The sequence below is a fragment of the Pleuronectes platessa genome, chromosome 16, assembly GCF_947347685.1.
Source record: "Pleuronectes platessa chromosome 16, fPlePla1.1, whole genome shotgun sequence".
Classification (NCBI taxonomy): Eukaryota; Metazoa; Chordata; class Actinopteri; order Pleuronectiformes; family Pleuronectidae; genus Pleuronectes; species Pleuronectes platessa.
This window is the reverse complement of record NC_070641.1, coordinates 9,944,939-9,963,122: the sequence shown is the minus strand read 5'-3', so window position 1 is coordinate 9,963,122 and position 18,184 is coordinate 9,944,939. Positions and strand designations below refer to the sequence as shown.

Below are 18,184 nucleotides of genomic sequence, written 5' to 3'. Positions count from 1 at the left end.
AAAAAAAACTGTGCTTGGCTGCGTTTTGGTTCTAATAATAATGTCTGCAAGATGTTATGCGTGATATCAATCATGGCGGCGGCCAGTCACTGAGGAACAGCAAACTTTTTCTGCTCTGACTTTTTCAAACACTGTTTTAAAAACATCATCAGACAGAGACACCAGTGACCTTCAGACGGCAGAAATCGTGGCCTTTCTAGTCCAATCCAATACTAAATACCTGAACTTACACTTCATGACGAAATAAAAGGCCTGCACTGTAGCCTCAAGTTTGCCCATAACTACAACGAAAAGCTACAACAGTCAAACGACTCCCTACAAACCACCGGAAAAACACCCACCGCAGAATTGGACAATATAGAACCAATGTGTAATCTATAACTGAATAGATTGATCTCTGCCTGTAGTTATGAGATAAAGTGGTGTTTACAGGGTTCTCTACTCCATGACTTTAATATTCCTTTATATCTGTCGTACTTGACATAGGTTACTAAATTTAATTAATTATGGTCTAAAAACGCCTTGAATTTAACTTGTTGAAACCTGCAGAAACTCAGCAGTGAGGGGGGGGGGGGTTATCCTGTAGCTTCAGATATTCATCTGACTCTGCCTGGGCTGGACGTTTCCTCTTCTGCCCTTAGGGTCAGGACAGGGTGGGAGGGCTAGAAAAGCACGAACACAATTTGTCATACCAAGCACTACCTCTCAGTCTGACCATATATGGTTGCTGCCACGTCCTGTATGTAAGGCCTTCACTCCCCCAGCAAACAGGAAACAATCGTCACCATCAAAGATTTGAATACATATAGCCAACCTCACTTTGCTTGCACACGTAATGCTTTCTGGAGTCATAGTCGGTACACAGGAAATTAGTGATTTATTTCTGGTTCTGGTTTTCTGTAGAAAATCTGAAAATGGGGAAATACCAGAATTGCAGAAACATTTGGACACTCCCACCTAACAGTCAGTGCTTACCAAATACCTTCAACAAAATGCCAAACATGTTGTTTTTTTTGACATGCTGGATGTTCTGGCAGGGGTTCTCTTGTGGCCCCCCAAGAATTATGATTTCCATATAGATTGTTGATAATTCTTTTGTTGAGTATCATCAGATATTTTTTTTTCTTTGAATGTTGTATTATCATTAAACTTCTATTTTGTAGTGAGTAACATTGTCAATCCACTCTGTTAAATGGAAATGCAATGATAATAGTTGCATTTTAGATTTAATTTAAACCTGAGCCAATCCTCTTCCAAGGAAAAACATTAGCAGAATGTCCATTTCACTGGAGGTGACATTTCCGGGTTCTCGTATTAGTAATCTAATGGTGTCAAGCTGCAATAAAGTCAACAGTAAAACCATTTTCCTCCCGCTATAAAAATATTTTATTGGGCCAGCACACAGCTCATTAAAACTCGGGACAGATCCATTTGCTAGTTCATGTTCAAGCGCCTACCCCTTAGAGATGCTATAGATACAAATATTATAGTCTTGGTGGAAGTGGAAATTACTCCCATGTTAAGCAAGAAAATCTATTTATGTATGTTGAACATATCTAGGTCAGGGTTTCCATAAATATTAACTTCAGCTGCATTTGTTGGATTTTCCTTGTTGACCGCGTAGAAAACTGTTCATAGCTGTGCGATTTGCTTTGTGTATTTTGACCATCTCTTCATTTCCAACATGATTGTGTTTTTTCTACAGGTTCGCTACAGGGAGGATTTTGAGAAGAATAAAGGAAAATGTTTCAGCTCGGTCGCAGACACACCGGAGATCCAGAGAGTTAAGAAATCGCAAGACAATATCAGCAACGTAAGTGTCGGCCACACAGGCTCTTAAAAGGATCACCCCTCACTTCACCTGTCCATTCAATTCCTCTAAGTCTCTAATAATCTCTTTTGGCAACAATGAATTGTGGATTTTTTCTTAGCAAGGTGATTGGTCGATATGAAGTCCACTGAACAGGGTCATGTTCTTTCTTGCTGATATCACAACTTAAAGCTGACTTTTAGACTACATCCTTACAAATACATTTTCCTTGTATTACTACTATGACCTCCGTCCAGTTGTTTCCATTCCCATTGCAGACAAAAGCCAGGTGTAAGAGGGTGTTAATGTTGTTTTTTTACCTGTGGAGAAGGGGCGAAGTGTTGGCAACGGTGTCCCCAACCATTCGGCGAGTTAGAAATTGATAAGAACCAAATCAGGAAGTGAATGCGGGTGATGGTGTCATCATTCCCAAATCTCTCTCTTTTTGTTTTTCCATTCAACAAAGCCTCGAGTTTTCTAACTAAAAACGGGTCCAGCATTTTTTCCTCGAAGTTCGTGGTTTTAGGCGCTTAAAAAACTACCAATAGAAACCAGCAGAGTTCCAAGAGGTTTGCTTAATTTTCAAAGGTGGATTGTTACCTTTATTTTGATGTCCTGGATGCACCACCACCATTTCAGGCCCCAGAGATTCACTAGATGAAAATCTCAAGCTTTATCACATTTTTTTTAAGTTATGGTTTTTTGGCTGGGTTTTTTCAGAGTATCTTTCCTCCCACTTACTCACCGACACCAGTCAGTCATTCGCCTACTGCTCGCATCACTCATTTATATTGATGGAATTCTCCTCAAATCACTTTGCGCATGGACCATTCTCCTCCACTCTCCCCTCGTCTTTCCCTTAGCTCCTGTTATTGATTTGCCATTTCTCTGTAAATACAGAAGAGTGATGTATAAATGCAAACAGTACTTAACTTGCATCCCCAGACTGCTTAAGTCAGCAGGGAAGGCCTTTTATTTTGACGTGAAACTCCCTCGCTCAGACACGAAACATACAACGTTACACATAACCAGCTCCGCGCCGGCCTCGCTAATGGTATAATTAGTGTGGAGGGTGATGGGTAATTGCTGCGTTCATGCGATGAAAGATCTTGCGTGACTGAGATCAAGGAAATCTGCAGGACGGAGAGAGACACACATATATTACATGTATTTATGGGTGCACACAGGCAAGCCACATCAAGATTACAAGTGCGTTATGGCCGGATTGATTTGGGCACATCGTGGGCGCATCAGTCATCTTGATAAAAATGACATCTGCTTGCAATCATTCACCGTCAATCATGATGGAACCGCTTCAGATGAATGCCAGGTCCCCCTCCCCCTTTGCTCTCTTTCCCGGACACGCAGAAACAAACCAGTTCAACCAGCGCCCTCTGCAGAATGTCAGTTGTGTCACCCGTCCCCATCGCTGTCCTCTTGTGAAACACCAACAAATAAATAACAGGTTCCAGTTTATTAGAGCAGCATTCTGGGCTCTTGCTGTACTGTAGATCGTGCTTTCAGACATACACTGACCTCCAGATATTCTACTGAAATTCACCGGAGGGGCTGTATGTGAGAACGCAAATGTCCGAGTCAGTTGCTCCGGACTGCCAGGTCCCTCGTAAAAACAATTCAATAGAGCAGGAAAATGTCCTGAGAATTCACAGAGTGAGGGGGCATGTTGTTGATGTTTTGAAAATGTGACAGACGCACAACTGGAAAAATAAGAACATGAATATCTCAGGACAGAAAAGAGGTGCTTCACACGTAGAAGACGCTGAAGATGATGTCCTCTTGGAAAGATGATGAGATTAAACAGCTTTTGGTGATGAGAACGTAAACAAAAACATTTGATATCCGAAGCTGAATATATTCCTCATGTCCTGCCTCCTGCATGATCTACCCAGGTGCCACACTTCACCTCAAAGCTCCGGACATTCTCCTGTTGTTGTGAATGTGTCTGACACAAACAATCTCCTGCTCCATTCCTCATATGTGAGATCCTCAGAATGTCCAGACCCTATTATCCAGACATTTTATGGAGTTTGTCTGTGAAAACACCGCTACTCACATTATCTGTTTGACGAGAATACTCAAAACAAGCCAAATGAATCTCTCTCACACACTCTCACGCAGCATATTGCACTCCAGAACAGCCACTGTGTTCTCTCAGTCACTCGCTTCACTGTTCTTGCACTAACACTCCGTCATCCCGTCCAGTCTGTGAACACACTCCTTGAAAATGCCGCTGGCACAGTGGGCTCATTTAGCGGGGACAGAATCGAGGGTTGTAAATCTGGAGCGGAGACACTGTGAGTCAGTCTGTTATCAGCCCTGGCAGCAGGGGGGGGGGGTTATTGAGTGTAGTCATAGAGTCGGTCGGTTTCCTCAGAGTGGCCCCGTTTCATGTTGTTACACTGAATGCTGCCCTTGTCACACCGGCTCGGGAGGTGGAAGGATCATGAACTGAGCTTATGGCTCACAGATTCAAAAAGCTTTCAGAAGAATGTTCACTCACACTTGCTGTAGCTGTAATATAAATGATTTAAGTGTGTCGTATGATTCCCCTCCTCCTCCTCTCAGTGTTTCCTCTTGAATCTAGCTGGCTCCTGCTCACACCGAGCATTCGGGCTTAGATTGGGTTCCCTTTTTATTTTACCTCACCTGTCCTTCTTGATATGTCAGCGGCGGTTGCTATGCTACTCTGACCTCACACTACTTCCGGCTGCTGCTGACATGTCACTTCCTGTCAGTGTCGAGCTGCTACTGCTGCCCCACCTAACACCACAAGAACAGGAAAACTGTAGAACAAGTGGGAGCCCTCTGGTGGATAGTAAATTAACTACATGCTGTGACAGCTTCCTGGAAAAACAACTACACCTGTAGATTTAAAGCTCTTGGCAGGGTATCTACAGGTTTTCAACAGTCCTATAAAAGTTAATACTTAACAATATTATATCTTAAACATATCTAGCTTTCTGTAGGCAGCAATGTTACATATAAATTATAGGGTTTTTTTTGGCAATAATTTGCTAGAAAATATCCTCCAGATCAAAAATAGTACTTTGACATTGTTTTCATTTTTTAATCAATGTATTTAATTTATTTTGCTTATCCAGGTGCTGGTATCGTTGATTGGTTTATTAATGTGTTTTAAATAATTCAAGGAAATATCATCCCTCGTGGTTTTCCCTGATGTCTGAAATTGTATGGACTCCATCTCCTTCTGTGAACTCACACCGTTCTTTTTTGTCTCTTGCAGATTAAGTACCATGAGGACTTTGAGAAGGCTAAGTTGGGAAAAGATGCCCCACAGCCCCAAAGTGGCCACAGCCCAGGTAATTTTAAATTATTTTTAAAACACACATTCAGCACTGAGGCGAGGCAAAAACAGTAGCAGTGTAGGGCTGTAGTTGAAAAATAGTACACGGCGGGAGGGAAACATTATGAAATGTTCAAGAAAAATCGAAAAATAAGTAAGTAAAAGCAAAGTAAATACAAAGGGGCAAAAAAAACTATTTTTTGGAGAACTTTAACACTTGGGTTTTCTCAGAAAAGTACAAGTGCTGCACCTACATTTTTCTTTAAGCTCCTTGACTTGTTTGTGGCTTAATTACTGCCACAGGTCATATGAGCTCACCAGGCTGGTCACCTTGTCACACCACTCTGGGATCTTGGTCGTAACTTGTTCACTGCCGCCCTCGTCTGCAGTCATCCCATTCGGCTGTAAATAGTCACCTTGCTGCACAAGATGCTGTGTTTCACAGTCTTGTGTAATCTGAACTTTAACAGTCAAACTGTTAATTTCTCAAGCCAAAATGGTTTGCTCAGGCTCAGCGAGTTTGAAGTAATAAAAATGAGAAACCTTGACCAGTGTACCCTTAGTTTGTTTTGTTTTACTTGCCCTATTTACACTTCAATACAGAAAGGCATTGTTCACATGGTTGTGTAACAGTGAAATCAAGAGCTAATGGATGCATGTATTGACTTGCCATGTTTTTGAATTCTTCAACCACTCAGTCAGTGCAGGCAGCAGTAAATACACTTGGCTTTAGCAGGAATTAGCTTTATGCAATCAAAGCTCAGTTCTCCTCCCCCAAAAATGTGAAAACAAGTAACACCTGTGGCTAAATCCCCGGGCATCACCCCTTTGAGTCAGATCTCTGAGATATTATGTTCCCTGCATATTCATTTATTTTCCTTCTGTTTTAGCAGCCGCTTTCCAGCCCTCTGCAGCATCTCAGAACAACTATGATGCTCCTTCTGAATCAGTGGGCCAGGCAGCTGGCGGCCCAGCTACCGGTTCTGGGGTAGGTCTTCCACTGTCCAATGACCTTTGCTGAAGGTGGACAGGATGCTTGACTTCATATATTCAAAACCTGAAAAGTGTCTCAAGATATTGTTGTAATTTTCTCAATTTTGCAAAAATCATGTTTACACCTTTTTTAATAAACTACTTGGCAAGTATATTTTTCAAAAATGCCATAGTTCACAGATTTTATCTTTTCAAATGTAAATATTTGATAGTTTTCCTGAACTTATCTGACAGAAAACTGAATAGTTTGGGATTCTGGCATGTTGGTAAGACAAAATAAAATATTTGAAGACATTAACTTGGGCTTCAATACATCATAATAGGACTGACTTTTTATAGAACACCACTTAACCCAGATACGTCTCCCAATGTAGAGGAATCTACACGTGTCATCTTTCTCCCAAGTTTCTTAGAAATCATGAGTAGTTTGTGTAACGCTGCGAACAAACAAACCAACCAACCAACAGGGGCTAAAGCATCACCTTATACTGCAGATAATCATTGATAATATTCTATATTTTATTGTTTATGTGGCAGAGACCATGTTAGTAACATGGTTATGTTGTTGACAGTAGTTTCCTGAAAGATTACAATGACAGAATAAGACATTTTATTGCTGTAACTTTAGTGATAGGCATACATAACATAGATGATTTCTGCAGTTGCTCCTCTGACTGAACTTCTTTGTGTTATGTCTGTGTCCACAGAAAAAGTACAGGGCCGTGTACGACTATGCTGCTGCTGATGAGGATGAGGTGTCCTTTGTGGACGGAGATGTGATCATGGACGTACATCAGATCGACGAGGGCTGGATGTACGGCCGTGTTGAACGCACCGGCCAGCAGGGCATGCTGCCTGCCAACTACGTGGAGGCCATCTGAGTGAGAGGGAAAGTAAACGAGGGAGAGAAAAAGAGGAGGAGTAGTTAAAGAAAAGGAGGGAAAGAAAGAAAGGAAAAGCCCAGTGCCATCTCATCTTAACGCCGCTTTCTCTTAATTTGACTCTTGTTCCCTAATCTGTCATGTGAGAACTCAAACCCATCCCACCCCACCCTGCTTTCCTTCTCTGCTCTTACCGTTCAGCTTGCCAACCACAGACACCCTCTATCTGTCTGTTTGTCTCTTTCTGTCCTTCTTTCTGTCTGTGCTGATGTCTTTCTCCACTTGGATGACCGCCATCCTCTTCCATGTTTTTGACTTTTCTACATTCCCTTAACCTCTAACCCTGTTGCACCAATCAGCCGGTTATCAGTCTTAACACAGAGGTTTTTAATATATTTATAGATTGACACACATTTTGCCATTGTGTGCTCAAAGAGGCCACCTTCTCGTTCAGCTTTGCATTGTGGGTAGCTGTGTGAAACTGGAATCGCAGCCTAACTGAAGAGCACCTCCTGTTGTTGCCTTTTCACGAGCGTGACGGTTATACGGGAGGGATCAGGGACAAAGTTAGGGGACGTCATCAGTCCATCTGCTGCAGCCGAACTGAAAACATCACCTCAGTGGCTGTGCATTTATCGTCTATACATGTTTATTCCAGTTACTTGCAACCGTCAGTCCTCACATAGTTATGGTGATAAATGTTTGAAGAAAAATACAAGATGGGAACAGGTTGAGTCTTTTTTCCCGTTTGCTATGAAATCACCATCAAAGGAAAAACATTTATAAAACAGAAGGCCAAGCACAAATCTCTGTATTTTTTTATTTTAAGGTTAATCCACTGTTTTTTTCTGAGAGAACATTCCAGTCTGTTTTTCCATTTAAAGTCGAGAGAAACTGGTGAACCCTTGGCTGTGCTAAATGTTTTCGAAGTTTTTTTTTTCTCATGCTGTTATTCCTTTTATCTTTTCTTGTTATTGTGAGACTATTATTTTCAAAAGAATATTGGTGTGTTAAATAAATGCGACAAGCCACCCAATTTATGATTCGAAACAGAAGTTTATCTTAACGTGTGCACCCCCGCACATTTGATCAGTCGTGGGATTAACCGAGCTGACCTGTAGTTTTGTTCTTACAGCTCATTGGAATAACCGGCTGAATACGCTCACATTTAAACCTGTTCCTGAGTAAAGTTAAAGACTGCATTTAAGATACATGACAGAGAATTTTATTTTATACGTTGGTAATTAAAACATCCCTAAAGGTAGATTTTTCTTAAATCCATCTGGCAGGTGAATCCCAAACTATTTTTGATATTCGACCGATGAAATCTGCCATAAATTTACCAGTTTTTGGTCGTCTCAAATCACAAAGTCGAGCGTTCACGTTTCTGGCTGTTACACAAAAAGCTGCATCCTTCCTCCACTCTAGATGCTGTATTTCTGTGAGAACCTTATCAGACTTATAAAAAGATATTTGACCATCTCTCAGTTGTGTAAATAATGCGATTTGCCCATGCTCGTACAGACATCCTCCCCTTTTCCTTGCTTATTCATCCTCCCGTGTGATGCACTGTGACTGTCCCAGACATGGAGCGATCAGGGCGGTGCAGCTTTCCGGTGGGGTGGGAGGGGCCTGGAGATATTTCAGCTTTATTAAAACAAACAAGGCTCTCACTATTGTAGCTAGAGGACATTGTACAATTGTATATGTATCATAAAGTTAAGTTAGGGGAAATGTTTTTACTGGTCATGGTGCTCGGGGGAAGTTGTTTGCCTGCAGATAAAAAAAAGAAAAGAAAATGGCAGTTCATATTATTTTGGTGAAGTTGGCTGAGGGGGAGGTGATGTGATTTTCAAAACTCATGGAGGAAGTCCGGTGTGATGCAAGTTGTCAGTTGGTGTTGAACATTCATTCAAAAAATTGCATCTTTCTAATGTGATGAATTGTGACAGTGCTGATAAAAATGATGACCCCACCTCAAGGTGGTTATCGGGTTGCCAAACTAAATGGACGGACACACTGTATAGTATGTATGCCTGTGTTGTGCATTAATCCCTATTGCCACCCGGATGATTTTAAGTACTTGCAAAGCAGATACTAGAACAGAAAACTGTTTTAGAGCTCAATGTTGTTTCTCTTGGGTAAACTGGACAGTTTGAGGTTTTTTGCTTGTAGTGACATGATTCTTGCTCCTGGCTAATGCTGATGTTTGCTCAAATTTAACTAAATAACAAAGCTGGTCACACTGGTAGCCTCCGTGGACCTGCGGATGGATGATGTCAGTGGGTTGCCTGGATGAAATGGAAAAGTGGACAGCAAGTGTTTTGGAAGTGAGGCTCAGGGTTGAGTTGTTAAGGCAAAGTCAAATTTGTGTGTGGGATGATGCAAGCGTGTGCGGCTGGGAGGGCAGCGATCTCACTCTCTCACTCTCCCAGCTTGTGAGGCACGGCAATTATTTTTTTTGTCTGACCTGGATATTAGTCAGAAGTTAACTTCTTGCCACCAAATACCGCTCTTCTGCTCTTGCAGCACTCATCTACTGAACCGTAACGACATATCATATCCCGTTTCCATTCAGTTTCTGTCTAGTATCCTGTCCTCCCGTCTGCTGTGATCCCTCTTTTTTTCCTGCAGCCTCCATCGTGGGCTCCTGCGCTTCTGATGAATCATCCTCTGCTTCTATGATACTGGTTATATACTGTAGACTCTGCAGATTGAAATCATATCATCAACAATGGCAGGTTTAGCCTTCAGACCAGTTTTGTGCATTCCATCTTAAATTGTTTTTGTTTTTGATATAATTTTGTTATTTTTTTGAATAAAAATAGATAAAGATATCATATGCATATTGACATACACATGTATTCAAAACTCATACTGAATACATCCTCAGAATTAAGGACCTGATATCATCTCCTGTTGCCCTGTTACAGCACTTCAAATTGTACTTATGATTCTGCAGATTCAATAAAATGTCATTTTTCTCAGACTATTGTTTGTGCTGCGTCTTCTGTTCAAATCCTTTAGACCATCGGTGAATAAACTTGTTATAGATTCTTGTGTAATCCTGTTCACAAACAGATGCTATAAAATATGGTTCTAAAGCAGGAAGACTATTATACTTTTTAGTTTTAGTTGCACAAACTACCTGACATTTGTATTTAATCAAACTATTATCATCCTTGAACCGGCTGGGTCTGGAGCAGCCTGGAGCAGCTGCCCTCTGACTGGGCCTCATTGACACAAGGTCTGAACTACTGAAACAGAGCTCAGTAAATCTGACTTTTGCTCTAATGAACTACATGTTTTGAATGAGCAGCAGAAAACCTAGATTCATCACCGTCCCTTGGCATGATGATGATGATGAGATTAATTATTCAGACTCAAGGTGCAAATAAAATAAAACATAGATTAAAATACATACAAAAGTCCAAAGGAGAAAAAAATTATATGAATATTAATTTCTTACATGAGGACAACTGCACCAACACCTCCGCAGTTCAGTTTGGCAGCATAAAGTGCTAAACCTAATATTTGTTTATACCAGGATGATTTCATTTCCATTGAATAAACAACAGTTTGAAAAGTATTGATTCCTGCAGCCACATCATTTTACTCGCACCAGACCATCCAGGTAATGATCTCATAGCATCATTGTAAGCATCTAGTTTAAAAGCCTTTTAAAATAATTTACATAGAACAATGTCATCGTTTTAACATCGAGCCACAGATTCGTATGTGTTTTTATAATCATTTCTTTTTAATCTTGTTGCTGTGTTTAAGGCTGTGTTTGTGTGTGTGTATATATCTTTGCCTGCTTGTATTTATATCTGAAATTCTTACTTCAGTGCCGCTCATCTTCACCAGGATTCCCTAACAGGACAGATGTATCTCAGTGGGACCTTATTGGTTAAATAAAGGATGAATAAATAAAAACACATGAACAATAAAAGTATATGTTATTTATTTGATAATATAAGTAACAGAAGCAAAACAAAGTTCATTAGCAAATCAAAAGAGTCCTTAAATTAAGGCTAAGGTTCCTACAAAACAAAACAAAGGTGGAAAATACAGAAAACTAGAAAAGATTGCAAAAAGGCTAAAGCAATTTTGCCACGCCCATTGACAATTCCTCCAGAATACGCAAATGTTCACCACTTCCTAATTTTCTGCAAATTTTGTTAAGAATATCAGCATGTTAGCATATTAATTTGCCTGAATAATAATAATAATCCTTACAATTTCAATAGGGCCTTATTGTCTGTCAGTGCCTCTCAGTGCTCGGGCCCTAATACACATATTGGGATAATGAATGCTTTAACTAATATCTAATACCTACTATGTATTTATCTATTTTTCCTTTAAACTGCACTGTCACGTTCACTGGTTATTTCCTGTGTTGGGCACATATTTGCATTGTTTGTAAATGTGCAAGTTTATAAATAAAGTTGGGTGGAAAAAATGGAGGAAATCGCCCTTTAGTGAAATGTCGGGTGTTTACCTCACTCCTTCAAAATGTCACATTCTGTTGGCTGAAATAAAACACTTGGTTTTGATTCAAACAGTTTTAATGTAAACCTTTTAGGCGAGAGTCTAAATGTGGAGTAAAACCGAGCCGGAAAAAGATCCTTCCTTTCACTTCCGGTTTTGGAGCCGGAGGAGTCACGGGGGGAGGGGTCGGCCGGACTCCCCCCGAACACTGCCGATCTCTTCCGAAGCTCCTGCACCGGCTGCTGTTCGTCCTCCTCGCACCTCCATCGCCTGACACCATTTCCACCATGATGGACATTTTGATGCTGATGTTTTTCGCCATCATGGGCCTCGTCTTCCTCTCCTACATCATCTACATGCTGTGAGGAGGAGGAGGAGGATGAAGGAGGAGGAGGAGGATGAAGAAGAGGGCTCCTGCACACAGTCCGCTGGTAAACATGGGCGCACACGGGATGTTGTGTTTCTCCTGCATCCCTGGTGTCCGGACAATGGTGAGCTATCCCCACGTCTCACATGATGCGTGTGATGTTTCTGTTGTGCTCTTATAATACTATTAAATGTGTTATTCATCTGTTATAACGCTATAAAGCTGCAGAGATGATGATGCTTGAATTCCCCTGAGCCTGTGCACCTTTCTGTTTCTATATGAATTTCAAATCAGCTCTAATTGCTTTTTTATTCCAAAGAGACGATCTGCAAACGTCTGAGAGCAGCTGTTTGTGTGTTTCAGGAAGAGGAGCCAGAGCCATGATGGTTTCCCATCAGTGCTCTCAGGTGGGGCGTGAGGAGTGATCCAGCGGAAGTGAGGGAGCAGTGGAGGCCAAACTCTCTTGCCTCTCTTTTTCTATATCTCCCACTTGCACTATGTCATCCCTCCATCCTCCAGAGGACCGGTCCAGTCCGAGGAGACTCCCCTGACTTCCTCTTCAATGGACCCAACTCGTTTTTCTATCCAGACTGTGTGTTATCTGTCGAGGAGGAGTCGTGTCACGTCCGCACCAGTCCAAGAATACCAGTCTGAGTGTGGAATTTGCCTTTTTTCACGACACTGTGAGCTATTTATCGCTTCCACCTCATGTGCATGTGAGTTTAACAGTATTATCCCTGTGTGGCCAACACCTCTGCACTCGTGGCTTTATTTGTATCATGTGTGTGTTTCATCAAATGTCTCAGCCTTGACGTCAGTGTTAATATTATTTCCTCTGTGTTGCCACAATACGTGCTCCTCCTCACTACAATCAAGGTTTCCCATCACGGGGGGAGCCTCAGTGCAATAACTCAGTGAAGAGATCACAGCACATCACCTCCTCTGTTGAAACCTTTATGTTGCTGTTATTCAGTTTGTCTTAATATTATATACAGTTTATATATATATATATATATTTATTTTGTTTTTGGCTGCAAATGACACGTATGAAGAACAGCGGTGTCATTTCAGAAACGTGTTTCTCATTCTTATCACCAAATCTCCAATATATATTATGTTCTTCAGGATTTAAATGATGTTCAGTTTACTGATGCACTGATTATTGACAGTATGTTATGTTGAATAAAGATGATTTCAGTAAATAAGTGTTGCTTCTTTCCTTTGTTCAACACACCAGTGACTTTATTTTAATTCTGATGACAACCACAGATTATTCTGTTTTGTCAAAGAAAACGTTTTGTCTAAAACAATAGGTACATTTTTTAAAGTGCAAACACACTTGTAGGTTGTGTAATTAAATGTAAATGTACATGATAAACATGGAGAGTCGATATTGTAATATGTGACAAAGATCCAGAGCTGGAATCAAACTAGCAATGCTGCTGCTGCACTGAACGCCTCTTCACCACAATGTCTCCAGCAACTACAGAATTAATCATTTTGAAATCTGTGTTTTTCTAGATGCAACTGAGACAACTATTTTGAAATTAATTGACGAGCTGATAGAAAAGTACTTCATTAATCCAGTTATTAATCCGGTATATGTAAGAATTCAGTATGAGAGTCACAAAGAAAGGTAAAACATAAGAAAACCAGAGATAAGAATAAAGCTAATAAAAAAAAAACAATCCTCTAGAGAAGCTAAGGATATAAAAAAACAAATCTAATCATGATTCAGACCCAGAAGACAAACTCTTGTAAGATTTTAGTTATATCAGTTGTTGACTTTTATTATTACCTTGTGGAGTTTTTCTGATCTTTTATTTTCCATTTGAAATTTGGGTTGAAATAGAGACTGTAATCCTGCCTACATACAGTTTTTTTAATGTATTTAATTTTTCACATCATGCACCTGCAACATGGAACTAAAGCTTCATTGCATTAACACACTTTTTTATCTCAGCCTTTACTTCATGTAGTTCATTCAGTTGCTTTAAATTTAATGCTGTATTTATTCTTTAGGCTTTTGCTTTTGCCATTATTCAAATTTTATTGTTTCTTAATTGTGTTTTTTAGATGCTTGGAATGATATATATTGTAATGAATTCTACCTCAATGTACTCTCAATTTGAAATAAATGTTGAATAAAAGTGAATAAATATAGATTTAAACAAAAGGTGAATCTAAATGTTAGTGTAAACATGGCCTGTTAGTGACTGACAGCTCAGCAGCAGCAAATTAAGTGTTCAGTCGCCATCATCTATTGATTCTTATGTTTCATTACTTTGTTAGTACATTTACAATAACAGATATTAACATTTAAAGACAACCTCAAATGACGAAACACTCCACAGTTCCTCAAAATGAAACTTACACAACAGTCATGTCACAAGTTTATTCTTCTGTATTTGTGGAGGGACCTAGATGAAATGGGAAAGTGCTTTAATGGTACCCCAGACAGTTTAGTAATACAATACCTGAATCTGAGTCTAGGCTTTTAGACCATGTAACATATTAGCAAACATCTTGAGCAATTTATTTTTCTCCTGATGAGCCCCTGAACTTGACTATCACTTCCATTTTAGCTTTTCTTCACTGGCTTCTGCTAAATTTGAGAAATGAATTGTAATGTTTTATTGGTAACTTTTAAGGCTCGTTCTGGATAAGCATTTAAGATCTTGTGACACCACATGCGCTAGGTCGAAACCTGACGTCCCCATCAAAGGCCCTGCCCGCTGTTCCACAGTCCCGGCTGGGGGCCAGAGGTGAATGGGCCTTTTCTGTCAGGGCTTCAAGTCTTTTGGGACGCTTCTGTCTGGCCCCAACTTTCATGCTGTGCTGAGGAATTTATGTCTCAATTAACGGGTTGAAAATGAAACCATAAGGGCCTGAACCGTCTGAGATTATATTTCAGTTGCGGAAACACTGGTAGAAAAGTCTGTGTTTTTGATTCCCGGTTACTTCTGTTTTATTTTCCATTAAATCTTTCTTTAAGACACATTTATATAGGTGTGATTTCTTTGGTCTTGGGGTCTGAATTCAGCCTGAACTTGTTATTTTTTATTTATTTACCTAAGCTCTGATCGTAAAGATTCTTTTAATTCTTTTATAACGTTTTACTTTACTTTTTATTGTTTTTCATCTTTAACATTTTCATTTTTTATTGTACCCTATAGCTGTGTTTTAAAGGGTGCCATATAAATACATTTTATTATAGTTGTTATTATCATTACTATGTACTCTACAGCTCTAATTTCTTCCTTCCTATGTCTTCTTCACCTACTCCAGCACTCTATTTCCTCCCGACACTTGGACAATAATCTACTCTGAGCATGATGCCCACTCACGTTTAAAACATTTTCCAGCTAGAGGAGCTGTGATCGTCACGTCCACGTGATGTGAGCAGCCACCGTGTGAATGAGAGGATTCATGCAGCATGTGCTCCTGCAGATGGTGCTGCTCACCCACCGCACAGGCTCTGGAGACTCGACCTGTGGTGGCGAGTTCATGGAGAGAAAGAACTCGGCCCCTGTCCAGATGTGTGGAAGAGCAGGTCACATGAGACGGGAGGACATGAAGGCGAGTTTAATTCAGCACTCACAGCTGTTGGAAAGACGTTAACTATCTTGGAAATGATTCAAACATATTAGGGAAATGGGAGCAGATAATATTCTGAATGACAGTTTATTATATCTTCAGTTTTACACAGTGATATGAAGGGAATTATATTTATACTTATAATAATAACTTTTTCCAGTAGATATCATAAAGCTTATTTATCAGTGATCGGATCTAAACACATCACTGAGGCCTAACTTCTTCCTGTTGCTTGTATCTGTTATTGTATCGCCCTGAAATCAGTGCTGCTGTTATGAAACAAGATTTATTTCTCTTTTTTTTATTTCATGCAACAGATGAAGGAGCCCCCCCCCGCCTGCCTGCCCAGGCCTCTCCAATGTGTCCGTCCCTCTCCGGGGTCACAGGTCAGCTGCTCCTTCTGTTCCATAAATTTGAGGACATTTTCAGGGTTTTATACAATCCCTTTAAGTCATCTAAATCTTTTAATCTTTTAAAACCCTTCTACTAAATGTTTTTTTTGAAAACCCAGTAAAAGTAGGAACTGCCCTGCCGCTAGGAATACCAATATCCTGTGTGTTGGCCAATATCAACCAGTCAGACTATTTAAGAAGTATAGATGAATAAATAAATGTAGAAATAAGTAAATTAATGAATACACTCAGGACTAAATAAATGTGGAAAAATACCAACATAGTAGTTTTCACTGCAAGTTTACTTTTTGTTTATTTATGTGTTTATTACTTATTTGTGATTAATGACGTTGTTAAACTTTTCCTTTAAGGTCAGAGTCTCACCCTCGTCTCCACCTCCTCCAACCACTTCGCTAAAGTTTCTCCCACATGTGTGCAGACAGACCAACTGTGGCAAATAATCGGAATTCCTCTGCTGATAGTATAATCTACCACCCTCACCATTACAATACACCCGCTGTTCTATCTGAGAGCACGCACATACACTCACACACACACACACACACACACACACACGCACACACACACAACCACACGCACACACATGTGCTTCCCTTCATGCTGCATCCTACGTGCGACCACATCCAGTGACACCACAGCGCTCGTGGTCATTTGGTTGAGAAAAGATAATGATGTATTGAAGCTGGACAGTGGAAAGTGGGGCAGGGTTTGTTTTGCTGTTTGCTGCCGTGCACATGTCGCATGACCTTGTTGTACTGCTGCTGTAACTTGGACCTGCATTCCTGAGCTCTACACACATACACACATACCCACATACACACATACACACACACACACACACACACACACCCCTTCCCTTCACTCACTGGCCTGCCACGCGGCTTCTAGCATGTCACAGCTGTGTTATGTGCCAATATTGAATCAAAATAAGCCAGAACAGGTGCTCTTTTGTTTTTGTGCCGCGGAGGCCTTGGGCTGCAGTGGCATTTCTGGGTAGATGCAGTAATTTGGGATATTTTAAAGTCTTTATAATAACTTTTAAAAGGAACAATAGCACTCAAGAAATACTACCGTGCATATTCATGGACATAATTCATCGTCTTCCTACATTTTTTTTGGTACTTTTTTGGACAGCTTGTAAAACCTCCACGATGAGATATCACTGCCAGATGTTTCCAGTTTTGATTTTTGGCAGATTTTGTCTCTCGATCTAAATCATAAACACACATTTAAATCAAGCACAAACCTCATTGTTCCCCCTCAAAATATCAGACATGATATATTGTAGGAGACGCAGCGAGTTACCTTCACTTTAAAAAAGTTCTCGGCTGTAACTTTCTGCTTCTCAGTTTCTCTTCCTGAGCTTTTCAGGGGGAACATACTGTATATGATCATTCACTTAAACAGGCCTCAACAACACAAGCTGAAGACAAGTGGACGCCAAATACTGCATAAATTACAGTATTTAACCACACGTAACTCCTGGAATGCACTGAACGGAACAAATCAAGGATATACTGTATAGTCATGTGATGTATCCCAGTGTTTTATTTTTCACCTTTAAATTGATGCTGCACAATGTGCCAGTTTGTAAGAACACATCCCCCGCTGTGGCACCTGTAACCTCACGCCGCCTTTCAGGAGTGCCAATGAGACGGAGTTGGGGGCAGGGAGGCGAAGGGGCGAAGGGGCATAAAGCGTCAAGGAATGAAGCGTAATAATACAAAAGGTAGTGGTGGTGAAGGAGGGGAGGAGAGGGGACAGAAATGGAACAAATGAAGAAAGAAGGAGGCCATGAGAGAAATGAGAAGGAGAGAGGGAAGGAGGGAGGGGTGGAACAGATAGGGAGGGGGGGTTTGCCTTTGGGCTCGTGGCCACGATGGCCTTCAGCTGCGGAGATCCTGTTGTTGTGGGGTGGGAGTTTCCCTCTGCACGGGGGCCGAGAGGGAAACGACAGAGGATGTCTTTTTCCTGGCTGGCCAAGAATGCCCGGGCCTCGAGGTCTTTCCTCTTCTCGTGTGTCTTTTATACCAGTTCATGTTAAATGAGATGAGCCGCCCGGCCTCCTCTTCCACGCTGGACGACAGCCAGTGTTACACTGATGCATAAACACCTCTGCAGAAGAGGCGAGTGCTAGGGGAGGGGGGGGGGGGACATTCCTCCCAAGGTCACAGGGATGTCTGCTCTTAAAACACCCACCCAGAGTCCTCCTTCCAGGGGCGGATCTAGAGAAACTGTCATGGGATGGCAGGAGGGTGGCATGGAGAGTTAAAAGGGTGGCACTTTAGAGATATAACAAACAGGTTT

At 40.9% G+C, this 18,184-nt stretch overlaps 1 protein-coding gene and 1 long non-coding RNA gene across 3 annotated transcripts in view; both read left to right on the top strand.

Moving 5' to 3' along the window:
* lasp1 (LIM and SH3 protein 1) overlaps positions 1-9,999 on the top strand; it is a 29,231-nt gene extending 19,232 nt beyond the window's left edge. The window contains exons 4-7 of one of the 2 annotated variants that reach the window (XM_053444321.1): positions 1,706-1,813; positions 5,076-5,151; positions 6,029-6,123; positions 6,836-9,999. In XM_053444321.1, coding sequence (XP_053300296.1) covers positions 1,706-1,813; positions 5,076-5,151; positions 6,029-6,123; positions 6,836-7,009 — 453 coding nt within the window. In that variant the 3' untranslated portion in view covers positions 7,010-9,999. Of the gene's footprint in view, positions 1-1,705; positions 1,814-5,075; positions 5,152-6,025; positions 6,124-6,835 lie in introns of both variants that reach the window. The other variant, XM_053444320.1, reaches the window with a different exon arrangement.
* A 1,695-nt stretch (positions 10,000-11,694) lies between these two features.
* Positions 11,695-13,072, top strand: LOC128458656 (uncharacterized). The gene is made up of 2 exons (XR_008342042.1): positions 11,695-11,991; positions 12,231-13,072. It is a non-coding gene; the product is annotated as an uncharacterized LOC128458656 (long non-coding RNA).
* The last annotated feature ends 5,112 nt before the right edge of the window (positions 13,073-18,184 follow it).